The sequence below is a fragment of the Oncorhynchus gorbuscha genome, linkage group LG23, assembly GCF_021184085.1.
Source record: "Oncorhynchus gorbuscha isolate QuinsamMale2020 ecotype Even-year linkage group LG23, OgorEven_v1.0, whole genome shotgun sequence".
Classification (NCBI taxonomy): domain Eukaryota; kingdom Metazoa; phylum Chordata; class Actinopteri; order Salmoniformes; family Salmonidae; genus Oncorhynchus; species Oncorhynchus gorbuscha.
In genome coordinates, this window is record NC_060195.1 from 38,895,675 (window position 1) to 38,917,137 (window position 21,463).

At 42.6% G+C, this 21,463-nt stretch overlaps 2 protein-coding genes across 2 annotated transcripts; one reads left to right on the forward strand and one right to left on the reverse strand.

Annotated features, from left to right (window-relative positions):
• Positions 1-1,322: 1,322 nt before the first annotated feature.
• srp72 (signal recognition particle 72) lies at positions 1,323-13,333 on the reverse strand. Its single transcript, XM_046324602.1, has 19 exons — positions 13,175-13,333; positions 12,349-12,469; positions 12,068-12,191; positions 7,880-8,023; positions 7,648-7,759; positions 7,504-7,535; positions 7,257-7,381; positions 7,074-7,131; positions 6,789-6,920; positions 6,537-6,665; positions 5,936-6,008; positions 5,645-5,709; positions 5,442-5,537; positions 4,809-4,912; positions 4,625-4,702; positions 4,292-4,429; positions 4,142-4,182; positions 3,851-4,010; positions 1,323-2,125 (listed from the first exon to the last, which is right to left on the reverse strand). Exons 1-19 carry the CDS (start codon positions 13,284-13,286, stop codon positions 1,933-1,935), a joined length of 2,037 nt encoding a protein of 678 aa, XP_046180558.1. The 5' UTR covers positions 13,287-13,333; the 3' UTR covers positions 1,323-1,932.
• Positions 13,334-13,620: 287 nt separating this feature from the next.
• On the forward strand, positions 13,621-16,403 carry LOC124010954 (leptin receptor overlapping transcript-like 1). Its single transcript, XM_046323788.1, has 4 exons — positions 13,621-13,773; positions 14,552-14,627; positions 14,743-14,929; positions 15,264-16,403. The coding sequence occupies exons 1-4, from the start codon at positions 13,758-13,760 to the stop codon at positions 15,378-15,380; spliced, it is 396 nt and encodes a 131-aa protein (XP_046179744.1). The 5' UTR covers positions 13,621-13,757; the 3' UTR covers positions 15,381-16,403.
• The last annotated feature ends 5,060 nt before the right edge of the window (positions 16,404-21,463 follow it).

A 21,463-nucleotide genomic window follows, 5' to 3' on the forward strand; every position in this document is an offset into this window, starting at 1 on the left:
GAGATGTTCAATCACGTTCAAGTCCGGGCTCTGGCTGGGCCACTCAAGGACATTCAGAGACTTGGCCCGAAGGCACTCCTGCATTGTCCTGTTGGAAGGTGAACCATCACCCTAGTCTGCTGTCCTGAACAGGTTTTCATCAAGGATTTCTCTGTACTTCGCGCCGTTCATCTTTCCCTCGATCCTGACTAGTCTCCCAGTCCCTGCCACTGAAAAACATCCCCACAGCATGATGCTGCCACCACCATTCTTCACCGTAGAGATACTGCCAGGTTTCCTCCAGACGTGACACTTGGCACTCAGGTCAAAGAGTTCAATCTTGGTTTCATCCGATCAGAGAATCTTGGTTTTCATGGTCTGAGAGTCCTTTAGGTGCCTTTTGACAAACTCCAAGCACTGTCATATGCCTTTTTTACTAATGAGTGGCTTCCGTCTGGCTATTCTACAATAAAGGGCTGATTGGTGGAGTGCTGCAGAGATGGTTGTCTTTCTGGAAGGTTCTCCTCTGGAGCTCTGTCAGAGTGACGATCAGGTTCTTGGTCACCTCCCTGACCAAGGCCTTTCTCCCCCGATTGTGAAGTTTGGACAGGCAGCCAGCTCTAGGAAGAGTCTTGGTGGTTCCAAACTTCTTTCATTTAAGAATGGAGGCCACTGTGTTCTTGGAGACGTTCAATGCTGCAGAAATGTTTTGGTACACTTCCCCAGATCTGTGCCGACACAATCCTGTCTCTGAGCTCTACGGACAAATCCTTTGACCAAATGGTTTTGATTTTTCTCTGACATGCACTGTCAACTGTGGGACTTTGTACAGACAGGTGTGCCTTTCCAAATCATGTCCAATCAATTGAATTTACCACAGGTGGACTCCAATCAAGTTGTAGAAACATCAAGGATGATCAATGGAAACAGGATGCACCCGAGCTAAATTTAAAGTCTCACAGTAAAGGGTCTGAATACTTATTTAAATAAGGTATGAAAAAATATAAAATTCAGTTTTTGCTTTGTCATTATGGGTTAGTGTGTCGATTGAGGAAACAAATATTTAATACATTTTAGAATAAAGCTGTAACGTAATAAAATGTTGAAAGTCATGGGGTCTGAATTACTTTCCATTAGCACTGTATATACACATCATTGATGGGTCGGCAGGTAGCCTAGTGGTTAGAGTGTTGACTAGTAACCGAGGTTGCAAGATCAAATCCCTGAGCTGACAAGGTAAAAATCTGTCGAGTAACAATTTGTTCTTACCCGACTTGGCTAGTTAAATAAAGGTAAAATAAAAATTGAGAACTTTTCAAAGACAAAATTAACACAAAGATCCATTTCAGTTAAGGAAGCCTATTTATTAAGACATAACAATGGGACACACATTTTGGCCAAAATCGTTTGCTTTCATCATTTTCCTTAAAACAATACGCAAATGACGTACTGCTACCCAAAAATAATAAAAAAAATGTCTTTTTACTTTAAACCAATGCAGGAAAGAAATATATACTAACTTTTGCATACAAAGCTTGCCTCTTCAGTGGGCAACTCAAGGAAATTAGTTTACGGTCAAAGAACAGTTTTCAAAAACTCAGGCTCAGAGAACAGAAACAACAGTACATTTCCTCTGCACAGAAGATACTAATTATAACTAGAGAACCCACTTGCCTACAACAAACAAATAAGGTCTCTGGCCATTAAAATTAGTTCTCTGACAATTGTTTCTGTGTAAAAAAATCTAACCGTGAAAGAACCAGGCAGGGAATTGATGCCCATTACTCAATTCATCACATCCTATTCAACAACTACAAATTGGACAATGTTTGTGGTCAAAAAAAAAAAAACAGGCTAATCAACTTAAATGACAAAGCACATGATTCTGTGAGTTCCGGGCCATGTGGTGGTGGTTGCCTATGTGTTGCTCCATATCTGCAGCGTTCTTCCAGTCTACCAGCCACTCTTGCTTCCTTTCTTCTTCTTCTGAGGGGCCTTCTTGCGGGCCCCTGGCCCTGCGGTAGCGGGCTTCTGCTGTCGTGGAGGGACCACGTTGCTGGCAGCGGGGGCCGAGGTGGAGGCAGAGGCTTGGGCTGACCCTGGCCGGGGGGAGGTGGGGGGGCTGCTGGCAGTCTTACTGGCATCCCTGGAAACATAGAAGAATGTGTTACCGACCAAATGCAACAGTACAGGTCAAAAGTAAAGCTGTGACAATAACCAGTATTACATTTTTTTTTCCATTGAAAAAAATGAAAACACGAAGCAGCCCAAACCCTTTGGTCCTTTAAAACCCTGCTGTAAGTAAAATTGTGTGCCATAGCTAGGAACATAATGACTCTGGATGACAACATAATAATTATGTTTGTTTCCAACATTAGGGCGGTTTAACTATACAGTCGTGGCCTGTCATTGAGAATGACACAAATATTAATTTTCACAAAGTCTGCTGCCTCAGTTTGTATGATGGCAATTTGCATATACTCCAGAATGTTTGAATGATTCTCTCGTTAACACAGGTGTGAGTGTTGACGAGGACAAGGCTGGAGATCACACTGTCATGCAGATTGAGTTCGAATAACAGACTGGAAGCTTCAAAAGGAGGGTGGTGCATGGAATCATTGTTCTTCCTCTGTCAACCATGGTTACCTGCAAGGAAACACGTGCCGTCATCATTGCTTTGCACAAAAAGGGCTTCGCAGGAAAGGATATTGCTGCCAGTAAGATTGCACCTAAATCAACCATTTATCGGATCATCAAGAACTTCAAGGAGAGCGGTTCAAATGTTGTGAAGAAGGTTTCAGGGCGCCCAAGAAAGTCCAGCAAGCGCCAGGACCGTGTCCTAAAGTTGATTTAGCTGTGGGATCGGGGCACCACCAGTACAGAGCTTGCTCAGGAATGGCAGCAGGCAGGTGTGAGTGCATCTGCACGCACAGTGAGGCGAAGACTTTGGAGGATGGCCTGGTGTCAAGAAGAGAAGCAAAGAAGCCACTAAATTCATTTTCTCTCCCTTTCCGATTTTTGGGGCATCCAATAAAAAGCTTGTCAGAGAAGACAAGGTGAGCTCTACCATCAGTCCTGTGTCATGCCAACAGTAAAGCATCATGAGACCATTCATGTGTGGGGTTGCTTCTCAGCCAAGGGAGTGGGCTCACTTACAATTTTGCCTAAGAACACAGCCATGAATAAAGAATGGTACCAACACATCCTCCGAGAGCAACTTCTCCCAACTATGGTTTGATAACCAACAATGCCTTTTCCAGCATGATGGAGCACCTTGCCATAAGGCAAAAGTGCTAACTAAGTGGCTCGGGGAACAAAAAAATATATATTTTGGGTCCATCGCCAGGAAACTCCCCAGACCTTAATCACATTGAGAACTTGTGGTAATCCTCAAGAGGCGGGTGGACAAACAAAAACACACAAAGTTGGATAAACTCCAAGCCTTGATTATGCAAGAATGGGCTGCCATCAGTCAGGATGTGGCCCAGAAGTTAATTGACAGCATGCCAGGGCAGATTGCAGAGGTCTTGAAAAGAAGAGTCAACACTGCAAATATTGACTCTCTGAACCAACTTCATGTAATTGTCAATAAAACATTTGACACTTATGAAATGCTTGTAATTATACTTGAGTATTCCATTGTAACATCTGACAAAAATCTCTAAAGACACTGAAGTTGAAAATGTTGAAAATTAATATTTGTGTCATTCTCAAAACTTTTGGCCACGACTGTATATAAAAAGGTCCCACATGAACAAATCGGGAATCAGACAGGTCTGCGTTGATTTTTCCTGAATTAAACTATTAGACTCATATATATTAAGTGTTAGTGGAAGTGACCAACAATAAGAGACACGGATGCATTACTCACAGGTCGGATGCAGCTCCAGACGTGGCCCCCTGCGTGCCTTTTCCCACTTGTTCCTTCTTCTTGCCCTTCTTCCTGCCCCGGTAGTAGGTGCGCTCTCTCATGGGCAGCCATCTCTCCGGGTCAGGGTTCGCTGTTGGGTCGTAGTTCTTGGGCAGTTTGCCTAAACAGAGGCAGGAGAAAAACAGTGATTCCCCATCCCATTCAGAGATGCTGACTTTATTTAAATCAGATAAAACAATTATTTGGGTCACACAGCATGCAAATATTCACATACAACACAACTTGCAATACCCTTCTTTTTTTTCTTCTTCTTCTTTTTAACATCCCCTTGGCTGTGGAGAGATCATATTGATAGTGAGAGAAAGCCTATGTACACAGAATGTGTAGAACAGGTAGTATGCAGCTTAATTAAGTGTTTTAAAAAGCTTCAAGTCTCCTCACCCTTGTTCTTTGGGTGGGTTCTCCCCTGTTACTTTAGCAGCCTTCTTTCTGACATAGTTGGCTCCGTGAGAGTTCTCCAGCTCATCTACGTCCACGTTGAACGACATGCTTTCAGGGGAGGGGAGGTGCTTGCTGAGGCTGGGACAAATGGCTAAGGATATAACATGCCTTTCCATTTACTACCCAGTTCTATGTACTTTAATGATAACAATGGGCATAAAAATATTTAGAAAATGCCTTGACTGAGAATTTAAAACTGCACTAATCAGCGATAGTCATTCAAATACTCAGACTTATGTGTAGTTTAAAATACTGAGAGCAAAGAAAGGATACGACTTGGCTTTATCTTGATCCACCAAAGAATAAGCCGAGATAAGTTGTGCCAAAGTGTGGATGTCATTGGTGTTTTGCCTGTGGAGCGGGAGGGGGACTAGTTATTACATTGAATATCAAGCCTAGAGCAAGCAAAACATTCTCCAGCATCACCACCGCACAACAGAAACAGAACATTGCTCACTTCCACAGTTGTTCCAGGTCACTGATGGCTTCCTTTTTCCGTCCGTACTTCAGCTTGAAATCAGCGGCCTCTCGTACGAGCGCCAGGTGAACAGATGAACCAGGCTGGGATGGCAGAAGACAACAGTTGACAAGTAAGTGCGCTACTATGGCATCACATTTTCAAAGTTACATCGACTTCGTGATGAATCTAAAAAAGGTGCTCGCCTACTTATACCCCTTTCATACATTGGAAGCTGCTAGTAACGGGTCGATAGCGACAGTTGATAACCTTTCAGACATTTTTTTTAAAAGGGCATCATCAGAAGCATCTAACTTTTCCAAGCAGAATTCTGCTCCTGCATAGGATGTTCAGTATTGTTCCCCTGACAACAATAAACGTTGCTGATTGATGTGTTTTTATGTTAGGGTACATAGATGTGTTTTCTTTCTACTAAATGTATTAGTCCTGCTTCAGAAGTGGAATTCCTTTACTGACAAGTTAAATGTCCGTTCAGTGGCACTTCAAAACTATCTGCAGAGAAGGTTTCGTGGTGGCATTTAAAAAGCCATAGTGTACCCTTTCAGACAAACAAACATGCCATAGCCGAGGTGCTTTCAAGCCGTCACATTCCATGTCAAAGGGGTATAATACCTGTTCAGATTGGTAGTACTGAATAGCTTGGCTGAAGACATCAATTGCGCTGTCGATGTCCTCTTCGTGGCTGTACATTGATACCAGAGCTGAGATCTGTGAAACAATGTCAATTTCTTAGTTTTATGATCCTTGTAATGTTTGTTCAGAAAATGTTACATCTATGATTAGATTAAGAGTAATAGAAGAGTATAAAAACTAACCATCCCTTGTTTGTGCTTGAAATCTTCGATAGACCTCAAGATGTCACATGCTTTTGTAACGTGACCTTTGGAGAAGACACAAATACATTTATTTATTATGAGGTTAACTTGTAGTCTGTCATATGCGCAAACAACAGAATTAAATGCTGCCAAAACAAATGAAAAGATAACAGTACCAGGCATCAGTAAAGGCAATGTTTAGCACTAATCTAATCCAATTTATCTTCAATAGGCTTATTTTTGGGGGGTTTTACCCAGTGACAAAAAAAAGGGATTTGGAAAGAAGTTTACCTTGAGTCAAATAGAGTTGTGCCATCGTCAATTTGATACCAGATGCACTGTCTGGGTGCTGGTCTGAGAAACGCTTTAAAAACAAAATCACACAGTTAGCATTATACTTGCAGGTTAAGGAAGATATTTAGTTTGTGTGTGCGCACTTTTTACCCCCCTTTATCCATAATTTTGTAATATCCAAATTATTAGTTACAGTCTTGTCCCATCACTGCAACTCCCGAACAGACATCGGGTGAGGCAATGGTCAAGAGCCATGCGTCCTCCGAAACACGACCCTGCAAAGCTGCACTGCTTCTTGACACACGGAAATCAGAAGCACCAATGTATCGGAGGAAACACCGTCCAACATGGCCAAACCCTCCCCTGACCCAGACGATGCTGGGCCAATTGTGCACCGCCTCATGGGTCTCCCGTTCGCGGCCAGCTGCGACACAGCCCGGGATCAAACCCGGATCTGTAGTGATGCCTCTAGCACTGCGATGCAGTGCCTTAGATCACTGCGCCACTCCGAAAGCTTTTCCTTTGCCTCCCATGTCCTATTTATATTCATACATCAACTACACTTATTTCAAGTTAGGATTTGGCCCACAGTGAGTACCTGAAGCAGCTCTATGGCCTTCGAGTGTTGCTTCTCTCTGCACAGCTGAGCCACCTGGATCAAAACTGGCCGCGGGTGGCCTGGGTTCTGGGACTGGAGGCCTGACGTCAGCTTTCTGCACTGGTCCGCCTGTGGGGTATAATGTAACGCACGTCATCAATGACTGTTTGGAATACAAATCGAACCTATTCAGACTGTGTATAACTACGTGTAAAAATACAACTGAAGAGTTAATGTACTCAAATCCGATACCTGGTTAGTGTACATAGCCAACAGGGCTTTGTTGAATTCAATGGCCTGCAGCTGCTTCTTGGCCAGCTTGTACTCAACGCCATCGGCATTTGTCAGTTTCACCTTCTTCTTAGAGTCAAACACGTTTTGGTCCTGTGGGAGAAAAAAAGGGATATGAGCAATAGCTCTGGCCCAGGATCAAAACCATGGGTTCAAACAATAAGAGAACACGGTCAATAACAGCAAAGCCTGTTTTAATGTTTAGTCGTTCCGAGCAGTACAGGGAATGTTCATGCATGTACCCACCTTGTTAATCGTAATGATGTTGTTAGCAGTCACAGCTAGAAGTCCCACATCTGATGGCCTAGGATTCAACAACAAAAAATTATGTGACACCTATTCCGCTATTCTCTTCCTGTGCCTACAATTACACATCAGCTACAATGGAATGTAATGGCTCAATTGATTCCACTTTGGAGGAACACTCACTTGAGCTTGATGACTTGGTTATAGAGCTGCAGCGCCTCCTCTGTCCGACCCTGTAACTGCATAATGTAGGCCATCTGGGAGTGGATGACAGCCAGCTCCGACTCAACGTCCTCCTCAGTTATATCCTGCACAAACCAGACAAGCCAATTACAATTCAAAACATGAAAAAAAAGTTGGTGACATTTCTGTCTGTACGCTCAGCCATGACATTGTGGGCATATTTATTTCACAGGCATAGAGCACTCACCGAATCCTCTGAGAAGAAAACCCGACAAAGCTCTGGAAAGAAAATAAACAAAAACTGTCAACATTAACCACAAAAGGGCTGGACAAAAACCTTAAGTGCTACATTATGTAGCAGGATGAATTGCAATACGTCTGTGGCCCTGACCTTCTGCTTCCTGTAGTTTGTTCAGAGCCTCCGTGAGCTGGCCTCGACCAATTAGAGTGCAGGCAGCGTTGTAGCTCAGCTCATATGTAGTCTCAGACAGGCCAAGATCATCCTGAAAAAACAGGGTGGAATGACATTTGGGAAGATTAAGGATGCCAGGGCTTCAATAACCAAGTGTCTCAGAGGACCATTATAAATAGAAGTCTGTTCTAATTGTGTGAAGAAGACCCACCGGAGAAGCCTTCTCCCATGTGCTCATAGCAGCAACCACTGCTGATAGGTTGGTCTTCCTCTCCTCTTCGTATTCATCCTGGGAGTTCCTGATCAGGTCCGTGTAGACAGCCTTGCACTCATCATAGCGCTCCATACGGTAAAGCTAAGGTGAGAACAAAAGGGGAGGCCAGGGTTGTCACCAGTTACCACAATTGATTTAATAAGTCTCACGCTAAGGATATACTGCTTTCCAGAGAACGGGTTCAAATACCTGTCATTCGCGTGAAGAAAAGGAGGAGAGACCGAGGGAGAAGGTTGGGATGCTTTGTTAGGATTTGTAGGAGAGTAAGTAAATCACCACTACCATCGGGTCTATTGGCAAACGTGCAATCACTGGAAAACAAACTCAAAACCCAGGGGGTGTACTCAGAGCATGCGAAGACCAACTAGCAAGTGTCTTCACTGACATTTTCAACCTCGCTGTGACCGAGTCTGTAATACCCACGTTTCAAGCAGACCACCATAGTCCCTGTGCCCAAGAATGCGAAGGTAACCTGCCTAAATGACTAACACACCGTAGCACTCACATCGGTAGCCATGAAACCCTAGACGCACTCCAACTCGCATACCATCCCAACAGATCCACAGATGACGCAATCTCAATCCATACTGCCCTTTCCCACCTGGACAAAAGGAACACCTATGTGAGAATGCTGTTCAGTGACTACAGCTCAGCGTTCCAACACCATCGTGCCCACAAAGCTCAACACTAAGCTAAGGACCCTTGGACTAAACACCTCCCACTGCAACTGGATCCTGAACTTCCTGACAGGCTGCCCTGGCATCGGTCCACAGATCCTCAAAATGTTCTGCACCATCAAGAGCATTATGACCAGTTGCATCACCGCCTGGTATGGCAACTGCTCTGTGTCTGACCATAAAGCGCTAGAGCAGTGGTCACCAAACTACGGCCCGCGGGCCGGATACGGCCCGTCAGCACATTTGGCCCGGCCCTCTGAACAATACCAGAGACGCTATCGAATTATTTTCCTATTTGGCCTCCAGAAAAAAAATCCTAGGCCCGGCCCTGTCAAAGAGAGAACGGAATAATGGCGAAAAGGTTAGGTAAGAGAAAAATTGATTCAGAATGCAGGGTATTTAACCTGCAGTGGACAAACTATTATTTTTTTGTTCAATGCAAAGAAAAGGCCGTTTGTCTCATCTGTCAAGAGACGGTGGCGGTATTCAAAGAATACAATCTTCGCCGACACTATGAATCCCGTCACAAAGACAAGTACGATAGCTTGCAAGGCCAAATACGAGCAGACAAACTCTCAAAGCTAAAAAGTGGACTACTATCTCAGCAGAATACATTTGTACGCCAAGCTCAGCTGAACCAGGCATCCGTTCGGGCCAGCTTTCGGGTTGCTAAACTTAATAGCAAGAAGCGGTAAGCCTTTCACTGACGGAGAGTTTGTTAAGAAATGTATGGATGCTGTCGCGGAGGAGGTGTGTCCCGAGAAGAAAGATGCATTTAATGCCGTAAGTCTGTCGGCGAGTACAATCACCAGACGCGTTGAAGAAATCGGGAGTAATGTATATGCCCAGCTGCAGCAGAAGACGAAAGAATTGGACTTTTTTCATTAGCACTGGATGAGAGCACGGACGTGCAAGACACAGCGCAACTGCTCATTTTTATTCGTGGAGTTAGCGCAAACTTTGAGATATGCGAGGAGCTGGCAGCCCTCCAAAGTCTCAAAGGGACTACAACGGGAGAGGATATTTTTGACAAAGTGTGCCAAACCATGGAGAAGTTGGACCTGGACTGGTCAAAGCTAGCTAGCATCACGGCTGACGGGGCTCCTAGCATGGTGGGCGAAACTCGCGGTCTAATAGGACGCATGAACCGGGAGTTGGAAAAAAGGGGTCTCACCGCCCCGCTACGAGTCCACTGCCTAATTCACCAGCAAGCACTGTGCTGCAAAGTGTTGACGTGGGATTCTGTAATGAAGGTTGTGGTGTCGTGCATAAACTTCATCAGAGCAAAGGGACTTAAACACAGGCAGTTCCTAGAATTCCTGTCTGAACTGGAGTCTACGCACGGAGATGTGCTGTACTACACAGAGGTCCGATGGCTGAGCCGGGGCAGAGTTTTGAGGCGTTTTTACGAGCTGCTACCTGAAATTAACGCATTTCTTCATTTAAAAGACAAAACGGTCCCAGAGCTGATCGACCCAGAATGGAAATGGCACCTCGCATTTTTAACAGACGTGACAGAAATACTTAACAGCCTTAACTTGCAGCTACAAGGCGAGGGGAAACTCATTTGCGACATGTATTCACACATAAAAGCATTTGAGGTGAAATTAGCGCTGCTTTTGGAACAAATGAAAAAGGGCAACTTCGTCCATCTTCCTGCTACCCAAAACCTGTCGACAGAGAACCCAGCGGTCCCGTTCCCAGCTGAAAAGTGCGTGGAAGCACTGGAAATGCTGAAGGCGGAGTTCGGTGTGCGATTCAGTGAACTACATGTTCATGCAAAAGAAATCCGTCTTTTTCAGAACCCCTTTGTTGCCGACTTTGATGAAGCCCAGCCTTCATATCAGTTTGAGTTGGCTGAGTTACAGAACTGTGATGTTCTGAAAGACGCATTCAAGCCCAACAGTCTCATTGACTTCTATGCCGCCCTCCCAAACGACACATATCCAAACATCAAAAAACACGCAATGAAAATGTCCACAGTTTTTGGCAGCACGTATATCTGCGAGAAAACCTTTTCTCGCATGAAACTGCTGAAAACCCGATGAGATCAAGATTGACAGATGAACATTTGCATCAGTGCTTGAGACTGGCTGTAACTAGAATGGAACCTGATATTCAACTTCTCACCAGCCAGATGCAGGCCCACAGTTCACACTGATGAACATACATAGGTAAGCTCACTTTTCTGACTTGAATGAGTCATTCTGAGCATAAACAAATATAATCATAATAAAATCTACTGGGATAAAATCCATCTTTACAACCATACTGGTAGTGAAATGTATTGTGCTGTGTAGGTGCTGTATCACTTAGTTCAGTTTCTCAACCTGCTTCTTTTGTGGTTTTCACAGGGAAGTTGATGAGCGAGAGCTGCAAACAGCGGTGTCTACAAGCCTACTGGAACCTACAAAAGGATTATAAGGAAGGAACACAAGAACTTTAAGAGACTGCTCATATGTGTCAGAGAGATTCTGCTCTGACAACTGAGCTGAACTTTTATCTGTTAAGATTGTGCATGGCACGACAGAAAGTTAATGTTCCATGGCTTTTTTTCTATGAAGAACCCAGAGAGAGTTATTTAGTTATTATTTATTTCCTGTTTTTTCTGTGAAGAACTCAGAGAGGGTTATTTAGTTATTATTTATTTCATTAATAGTGTTATTATTTGTTTCCTGACTTTTTTCTGTAAAGAACCTGGAAAGGGTTATTTGGTTATGTGTGGCTTTCTGGAAAACAATACATTTTTTAAGCTCCCCTACGATCGTCACACTTTTTCTGTTACAAACTGACACCGGCCCCCCATCAGAGAAGGGAAAAGTTATGTGGCCCTCACAGGAAAAAGTTTGGGGACCCCTGCGCTAGAGGGTCGTGCGTACAGCCCAATACATCACTGGGGCCAAGCTTCCTGCCATCCAGGACCACTATACCAGGCGGTGTCAGAGGAAGACCCCAAAAATGGTCATATCCTCCAGTCACACAAGTCAGCTTCTACACCCAAGCCATAAGACTGCTAAACAATTAATCAAATGGCCACCCAGACCATCCCCTTGTTTTACACTGCTGCTACTCTCTGTTTATCATCTATGCATTGTCACTTTACCTCTAACTACATGTACAAATTACCTTGACTAACTTGTACCCCCGCACACATGTATATATAGCCTTATTATTGTTATGTAATTCTACTGTGTTACTTTATTTTAGTAAATATTTTCTTAACTCTATTTCTTGAACTGCATTGTTGGTTAGGGGCTTGTGAGTGAGCATTTCACAGTGACAAATACAATTTGATAGTTATTACTTTGTGGCTGAGGTAACTAGTGATGACCTGAGGCCAGTACATTGGGCCAGTTTACAGTGGCTGGCAGGATTATCCACTGAAGGGTAGACAGCCAAGCAGCGTTAACAACAACTCATGTAATGTCTTATTTTCAAAAAGTCTTACCACTTGGCCATAGAGTTCCTTGAGCTTGTCTGTTTGTTCTGAAACACTTTCAATGGTCTTCAGGGCACTTTCAACTCTGTTCAATCGGTACTCACAGTAGGCTTTTTCAAACACAATAAGATCACTGAGAAAAAAAACAAAAAAACAAGTGTTCAACATTGTAAAAGGGTACAACCAGGAATTTCTCTGACCAAGTCAAGTATTTATACATTTTGATAATCTTGTAGCAATGCAAAATCTAACTATATGTCATTTATAGTCATTTGTCATATTCAACATACCTGCCAAGTACTTTTGAATAAGTGTTCATGACATTCAGTGCCTCTTTGAAACTGCAATTCTGCACGAGGCAAACTATTTTACAGTGAAGGGCTGTCACGTCTTCCTTGACTTCATGCAAAACTGTGGAAGAAATGCACTTCGGGATTACAATTTACATTAAAATGTATACCTTTTCTTCAGGTCAACCCTAGCAAACCAGTTATCTATAAGTGCACATGGAATTTTTTTGTTTGTTGCTCAAATCTAGTAATCACAGTTTCATGGTAGATACGGTATGATGGGGCGGCAGGTAGCCTAACGTTAATGGTCAGAGCGCTGGGACAGCCCGAGCTGGTAAAAACCTGTCGTTCTGCCCCTGAACAACGCAGTTAAGCCACTGTTCCCCGGTAGGCCGTGATTGTAAATAAGATGTATTTCTTAACTGACTTGTCTAGTTAAATAACGGTTAAATAAAATAAAGTGATAACTAAGCGTCTAGCACGGTAGTTGCTATAGTGTGGCTAAGCTAGTAGTTAGCTAATTGGGACACGTCACAGTGTTGAATAATTCATATTGGTCAAAATGTGATATTACTGTCCTCAACAACATCTACGCTCGACTCCGACTCGTCCATTGGCAAAATTACTCAAATATAAACATAAACTAGTTAGCAATTGGCTTGAGTAACGTATAGTTGCATATTTCTGCTATTTCTGTTAACGCTTTAGCTAAGTGCTAACAGCTGTAGCTAGCTGTGTTAGCCAACTGCCTAACAAACTAGTCAGCCCTTAAACAATAGCTCATAGCTTGACAGTTACACACATGTGAACAAGAGCAAAATCCTACTTTTGTTGACAGCTTTGAGGGCCCGAGTGAAGTCTCCATTCTGTCCACAGCGATTCACTTCAGTCCACAGCGAAGCAACGGAGCCTCCTCCACTCGACATGTTTCGCTGCATGCGAAACTGTAGCCGGAAGCAAAATGTGCTTCTTCCGGGTTGATAGAATCACAACTGTACCTAAAGAAAACAAAACAAGTGAGGAATCCCCATGCATTTACAAAGACAAACATCACAATACAGCATAATACACTAGCTTATTACATTTTTGTCAATAAAAATGGCATTGATATTAACAGAGTATTAAGAATAAACTCTCTCATCAACACAAGGATAATGAGCTAATGTATAGATACTGATACAGGGTGGGGTTTAAGCATACAAATGCATAAGTCAGATGATTTTGTCTGCGATAAATTGATTATTGTCTATTTATTCAAAGACACATTTCTTGTTTTGGGTGACGGGATTCGCGCATGCGCGATGCTAGCTACAGACAAGCTCTTTGAAATCGTTTGCACGGACTGTTTGATCCAGTAGCAAGGGTGTGTTGTTGTCGTGGACTGTGTGACAACTTTATGTCTTACAGAAATGGCCGGAATTAAAGGTGCGGAAGTTACTATCATACTTTTAAAAAAGTAATAAATCACACACACATATATAAACGCTGAAATGATGCATGTGCTGTTCGCTATTAAGCTAACAACTGAGTACTAGCTAGTTAGCCGGCTAAGCTAACGTCTAATAGCTTTGACAGGCCGACAAATAGTGGTGTAGCTAGCTATCTAAATAAATATTTTGCCGCTTAGCTAGCTGCATATCAACGAGAGATGAAGCAGTATAGCTATTGTTCGCTAGCTTGGCACCAGGCTAGTTCTGGTAGCGTAGTTTCGAATGGTCAACTAAGCTAGTTAGCTAATGATTGCCATTCTGAATCAATTAAATCCACGTTAGAAACGATATTTGCCTTCCGGCCAAATCTGTGTTGTTATTGATTGGTTGTTATGTCAAGCTAGGCAATGACGATAGCGCTAACTAAGAATGCTATCAAGCTATGCAACGATGACTTCAAGCTAAGATTAGCTATACTTCGACAGCAATTGCATTGTCTCTCCTCATCAACTAGCTAGCTATATCATTGTCTCAATTCTCACCAGCTAGCTAGCTATTAGCTAAATAACATGACATCCTGCATGTTTACAAATCAAACGATAATAATAGCACCTAGCCACCAATTCACATACTAAATGGTAGCTGAAAAATAATCAGCATCCCCTCGCCCAAGCATTAGGCCAACGGTCAGATGATCAATTATGACCAAAGGATTTAGTCTTACACACACACACACACACAGCTGCTTAGTTTCTTTTACCATTCCTTTCCAGCTCTGATCAGCCTGTCCTTTGGTGGAGCCATTGGACTCATGTTCCTGATGCTAGGATGTGCCCTTCCAGTGTATGAGTAAGTATCTCCATCATATTCAACCTGATTGTCATGATGCAGGCCTTTGTAATATGATGCCACCCAGATTTAGTATTATTCCAGTCATAACTGCTGGGAACTTCTCTCTTCACAGTAAATACTGGCCCTTGTTCCTCCTCTTCTTCTACATCCTCGCCCCAATCCCTTACGGCATCTCCCGGAGAATTGTTGACGACACAGACTCGGCAAGCAACGCCTGCAAAGAGCTGGCTTTATTTCTCACAACAGGCATAGTGGTTTCAGCTTTCGGCCTGCCAATAATTTTCGCCAGAGCCGATGTTGTAAGTACACATTTTTGGGATTTTTGCATGTGTAGGCTAAGTGGTGTTTGGCAACACTTTGCACTTATAGCTGTGCAGTTACAACATTGCGTTAGCTTTGCTGTTAAAGTAATTGCTTTCTATTTGCATGCATTTTTCTTGTTACACAAATGGAATAAGGACCATTCCTTTTAAATCTTATAGGCTACCATTTGTGTAATAACAATACATTCTCCATTACTAAATAACAGTTTAAAAAGGACATTGTTTTGCGCAGTCCAAACTACAGATTGAAAGTGTGCAATGCAGAATTTTGTAACGTGTGGACTGAATTATTAATGTTTGTTGTTTACAGATTGCCTGGGGAGCATGTGCGCTTGTGTTAACAGGCAATGTAGTGATCTTCGCAACCATTCTGGGATTCTTCTTGGTCTTCGGATCAAACGACGACTTTAGTTGGCAGCAGTGGTAAAATTGGGAGCGTGAGGTGGGGGACTAAGTCTGAACTGTTTATATTATTAGAATTGTTATTATTATTGTCGTTATGATTACTATTATTGTTGTTTGTTGTATATTTATGACCGCCCATCCACAGACACATTAAACCAGTGCAATAATTTGATTTAACTGTCATGCGGAATGTCAGACTGACTTCAGGTGGATGTGCTGACTTTCATATGTACTTTTTGTTTGCTCCATGTTTGAGTCTTCTCCATTCATGTACTGTACAGGCTTATCTTTTGAGAATCAAACTCTTTATAATGTTGAAATCTAAAAGTCCATCTTATCTGTAAAAATGTCAAACTTAATGTAAACCTGGACTCAGATTGACCTATGGGAGGGATTGTGATTGTCTGAAAGGTGGAAGCTTTTCCTGTGACAACGATATCTAACTGACAAATGTTGTTACTCCTTTGGGATTGACGGTGTACAATAGCGTGCTGGTCAGTCTTGAGGAAAGTTTCTCCCTCCAAGTGCAGACAGCACAGGATATTTTGTATGGAGTATGTGTTGTTTTTGAAGAGCATATTGAAAGCTGTGAGCTTTAGTCTCTCAGATTGAAACCTTTCAATACTAACGTACATACAGCGTACATTGATATAATACAATGCACTGTCACCTATTGCAGTGATCAATTCTAATGACTCAGCTATTCAAATACGTTCATTTGATACCGGCCTCTTGTGCTTTGTTGTTTAGCTTCCTTTTGAAAAATGTCTAGAAATCATTGCAACCCAGTCTCGTCTTTTCTCTCGAAAACAAAGTCGGCATCGATTTGTTGGAGCAAGGTTTAGAAATCATCAAAAACCAGGATTAGGGCTAGCCGGTGGAATCATGGGCAATTTAAGATCTAGGCTACTTATAACCATGGGTAATACTGCTAGGCCTGGATTTACCAGGTATTCTATTGGTTTCTATACCTGGAGTAGGAAACAAAGGCTGCACTGTAATTATGTTTCAAAGATAAATGTGGACGAACCCCAGTGTTTACCGAGTCACATCCTGTCTTGGCCTATATTTTGTATAGCTGCACTAAAATGTACCCGCGTCCTCTTGTTGAAGGAAATGAGCTCGCCGTATAGGCCAAAACTAGTTTTTAATGTGTTTTTTTGTATGCCTGCATTGGGTGTGCTGATACCATACATTCTCCCAGTGTAGTTTGTCATGAGTTAAAGGTCTCAGTGAACAGTGTGCTGCAGCTTTGGAGTTTGTTACATTTAACTGAATTAGTCATAGGTAACCAAGGTATTAAGCAGCTGTCACCCCATTTGCACTGGTTTGTTCATCTGGGTGAAAGGATTGAGTGTTTATGATCTCTTTCTTTTCTTTTGCGGGAGGAGCAGTTATCTTTGTGAAAAGTGGTCTCTGGAGAGAAGCGCTCATGAATCTGTTATCTCTTTGTGTCACTCAGTTTGTCCTTCTTATTTCCAGTCTTCCAGAGACCACAACCTCAGTGAAGATAGTGATTGTATTAATTGTATCATAATGAAAACAACTTTTGCACCTTTTTGAGTTTAGCTGAACTTTTAAATAATATTTATTACCTTAATTAACAAAGGTAATGTCACAGCAAATGGCATTTGGTGTTTTTATCTTTTTATGTAAGTCAAATTGGAACTAGAACTTTCCATACATCAAAACAAATAATCAGATATACAGTACAAGTCTAACGTTTGGACACACCTACTCATTCGAGGGTTTTTCTTTTATTTGTACTGTTTTCTACATTGTAGAATAATAGTGAAGACATCAAAACTATGAAATAACACATGTAATCATGTAGTAACCAAAAAAGTTTTATATTTACTTGTTTATTTGAGATTCTTCAAAGTATCCACCCTTTGCATTGATGACAGCTTTGCACACTTGGCATTCTCTCAACCAGCTTCATGAGGTAGTCACCTGGAATGCATTTCAATTAACAGGTGTGCCTTATTTGTGGAATTTCTTTCCTTCTTAATGTGTTTGAGCCAATCAGTTGTGTTGTGAAAAGGTAGGGTTGGTATACAGAGGATAGACCTATTTGGTAAAAGACCCAAGTCCATATTATGGCAAGACCAGCTCGAATAGGCAAAGAGAAATTACAGTCCGTCATTACTTTGACTGACCTTCATGTCAATCTGAAAAATTTAAAGAACTTTGAATGTTTCTTCAATTGCAGTTGCAAAAACCATCAAGTGCTACAATGAAACTGGAAAGGTAGAATCAGCTACCTCTGCTGTAGAGGATAAGTTCATTCGAGTCACCAGTCTTAGAAATTGCAGCCCAAATAAATTCTTCACATGGTTCAAATAACAGACATATCAAAACATTGACTGTTCAGAGGCGACTGCGTGAATCAGGCCTTCATGGTCGATTTGCTGCAAATAAACCACTACTAAAGGACACCAATAAGAAGATGAGATTTGCTTGGCCCAAGAAACATGAGTAATGGACATTAGACCGGTGGAAATCTGTCCATTGGCCTGATGAGTCCAATTTTGAGATTTTTTGGTTCCAACCGCTGTGTCTTTGTGAGACACGAGTAGGTGAATGGGTGATCTCCACATGTGTGGTCCCCGCCGTTAAGCACAGTGGAGGAGCGATGGTGTGGGGTTGCTTTGCTGGTGACAATGTCAGTCATTTATTTAGAATTCAAGGCACACTTAACCAGCATTTCTACCACAGCATTCTGCAGCGATACACCATCCCATCTGATTTGCCCATTGTGGGACAATCATTTGTTTTTTTCAGCAGGACAATGACCCAAAACACACCTCCAGACTGTGTAAGGGCTATTTGTCCTTCTGTAGCTCAGTTGGTAGAGCATGGCGCTTGTAACGCCAGGGTAGTGGGTTTGATCCCCGGGACCACCCATACGTAGAATGTATGCACACATGACTGTAAGTCGCTTTGGATAAAAGCGTCTGCTAAATGGCATATATTATTATTATTATTATTATTTGACCAAGAAGGAGAGTGATGGAGTGCTGCATCAGATGACCTGGCCTCCACGATCACCCGACCTCAACCCAATTGAGATGGTTTGGGATGAGTTGGACCGGAGAGTGAAGGAAAAGCAGCCAACAAGTGCTCAGCATATGTGGGAACTCCATCAAGACTGTTGGAAAAGCATTCCTCATGAAGCTGGATGAGAGAATGCAAGAGTGTGCAAACCTGTCATCAAGGGAAAGGGTGGCTACTTTGACGAATCTCAAAGAAACACTTTTTTTTGGTTACTTCATTATTCCATATGTGTTATTTCATAGTTGTGATGTCTTCACTATTATTCTACAGTGTAGAAAATAGTCAAAAATGAAGAAAAACCCTTGAATGAGTAGGTGTGCCCAAACTTTTGACTGATACTGTACATTTATGCCTACAGCAATGTACTGATGGTATATCTACAGTTTTTGGACAGTTTGAGAAATGTTCAACAAATTCCAATATAATTCAAAACAAACAAACTGCTGAATCAGGTCATTCTAATCATGGGATGGGTTTGTCACTGATTTATTTTATGAAAGATATGTTGTTTCACAGACCTGAAATATTTTATTTATTCGTTTTAGCAGACACTGTGTAGATGTCCAATTGCCATTTTCTATCTACGAGTTTTGTGTTCGGAGGTAGACGTCAGCATGGTGGTTTTCTTTTCTAAATAAATGCAATTTTTGAACATCTTGTCATTGAATTAGTTGTACATCAAACTCCAATATCAACACGTCCTAGTTGCATTCGGTATGAGATGTTTGAGGAGCCTCAGTTATTTAATGGTTCTTCCTTGACTACTGAACCTTCCGATGTCACAAGGATCCAACCATTGACTCTAAACAGCTTATTTGATACGTTCCACACGTGTGTGATGTAAGGTAGTGATTGACGTGTTTATTAACCTCACATGGAAGCAGGTAATCAAGTACTAACAAATTAGGAATAGCTGTGCTTTGTCTCCCCCACCTGGCAAGGAACTGACACATGAAACAAAGCAATACATAAGCTGATTCATAGATAAACTCAGCATAAAACAAACTTCCTCTCACTGTTGACTGCTTTTATTTAAAGCAAACATAACATGTGTAAATATGTGTATGAACATAAGATTCAACAACAGACATAAACTGAACAGGTTCCACAGACATGTGACTAACAGAAATGGAATAATGTGTCCCTGAACAAAGGGGGGTCAGAATCAAAAGTAACAGTCAGTATCTCTTGTGCCACCAGCTGCATTAAGTACTGCAGTGCATCTCCTCCTTATGGACTGCACCAGATTTGCCAGTTCTTGCTGTGAGATGTTATCCCACTCTTCCACCAAGGCACCTGCAAGTTCCCAGACATATCTGGGGGGAATGGCCCTAGCCCTCACCCTCCGATCCAACAGGTTCCAGACATGCAAAATGGGATTGAGATCCGGGCTCTTTGCTGGCCATGGTAGAATACTGACATTCCTGTCTTGCAGGAAATCACGCACAGAACTAGCAGTATGGCTGGTGGCATTGTCATGCTGGAGGGTCATGTCAGGATGAGCCTGCAGGAAGGGTACCACATGAGGGAGGAGGATGTCTTCCCTGTAACACACAGCGTTGAGATTGCCTGCAATGATAACAAGCTCAGTCCGATGATGCTGTGACACACCGCCCCAGACCATGACAAACCCTCCACCTCCAAATCATCCCGCTCCAGAGTACAGGCCTCGGTGTAACGCTCATTCCTTCGATGATAAATGCGAATCCGACCATCACCCCTGGTGACACAAAACCGCGACTCGTCAATAAAGAGCACTTTTTGCCAGTCCTGTCTGGCCCAGTGACTGCTCTGTCCGGACAGCTCTGCCAACAGGAGCAGATCAACATAGCTGATGTTCAAACATGACCAGCTGCTCTACAGGATTTATCATGAACAGGTTCGAAATTGTGTACAATTGACGAATAAAGTGATCTTAATTGCATGGGATTAGAAATCATTTACTTTTGTATATCTATCTAAGGGTCTACCTTCATTTCGCAAAACGTAGAATCTCAATGCAAAAAAACAATACATTCCGATGCAATCGAAGCTGTACAAAATGCCTTGACACATTCCTGTCAAATCTGAATTATTTTCAACTATCAAGTATGGGCTCGCTAGCCACCTTTATCTATAGGTGTTTATGGAAAATACTCTGGTAACATCTCCAGAATCTGTCTAGTGGATAACGTGAAAACTAATGGTGCAATAAAGGGAAATGTCATGAACATTCCTCCCATTTCTGAAAGAGTGTTTACCATAGCATGTGGTGAATACATATCTTTTGTGTTCTTGTCTTTCTGTCTGCGTGGTTTATGTGGCCCTCACCAAGGATCTGGTTGTGTTCTTGTCTTTCTGTCTGCGTGGTTTATGTGGCCCTCACCAAGGATCTGGTTGTGTTCTTGCAGCAACGGGTGCATCTTGTGGTGTAGGAGAGCTCCAGAGACGCTGCACTGCTGGGCCTACAGCTGGAACAGGTCCACTCGGAGCTATGGCACTGGCAGAGCTTGAAGGTGCACCTGGAAGGCCTGGTGGAGGAGCTGCATACTGAGGCCCTGCAGAGGGCTGCACTTACGAAGGGGCCTTCAAGCGCAGCTGTACAGGTAGGCCTACACGGCTCTGCACTTTGGGAAATGGCAAGTAAAATGGCTGTGTGTGTGTACCCAACCCCCCTGAATGTTTAACACATAAGACATACTATTAAAAAAAAATGGCAGCAGTATTAAGCCATCTGTACAAATGGACATAATGTAGTAAAGCCAGTCTCAGCAAAGACACATAAAAAAGTATGAAACTCCTAACTTTTGATTACCATCTCCTGCAAACACAAAGTGAAGCCGTACCCCACTGTTTTAAAAACATGTCGAACATATCTCCAGCTAGTCATATTGTCACACGTCAAGGAAAAACATTTGAGTTTGAATTTGTGATTCTAAGTCAGCGAAAACACACACGCCCTTAAGCATGCTGTGCCGTAATTCGCTGACTTTGAATCCCCCGTTTGGAAAGTTGGCTGGCGGTCAGAATACGTTATCACATCGTGACTCCAGCCGTACTCTGGCACTA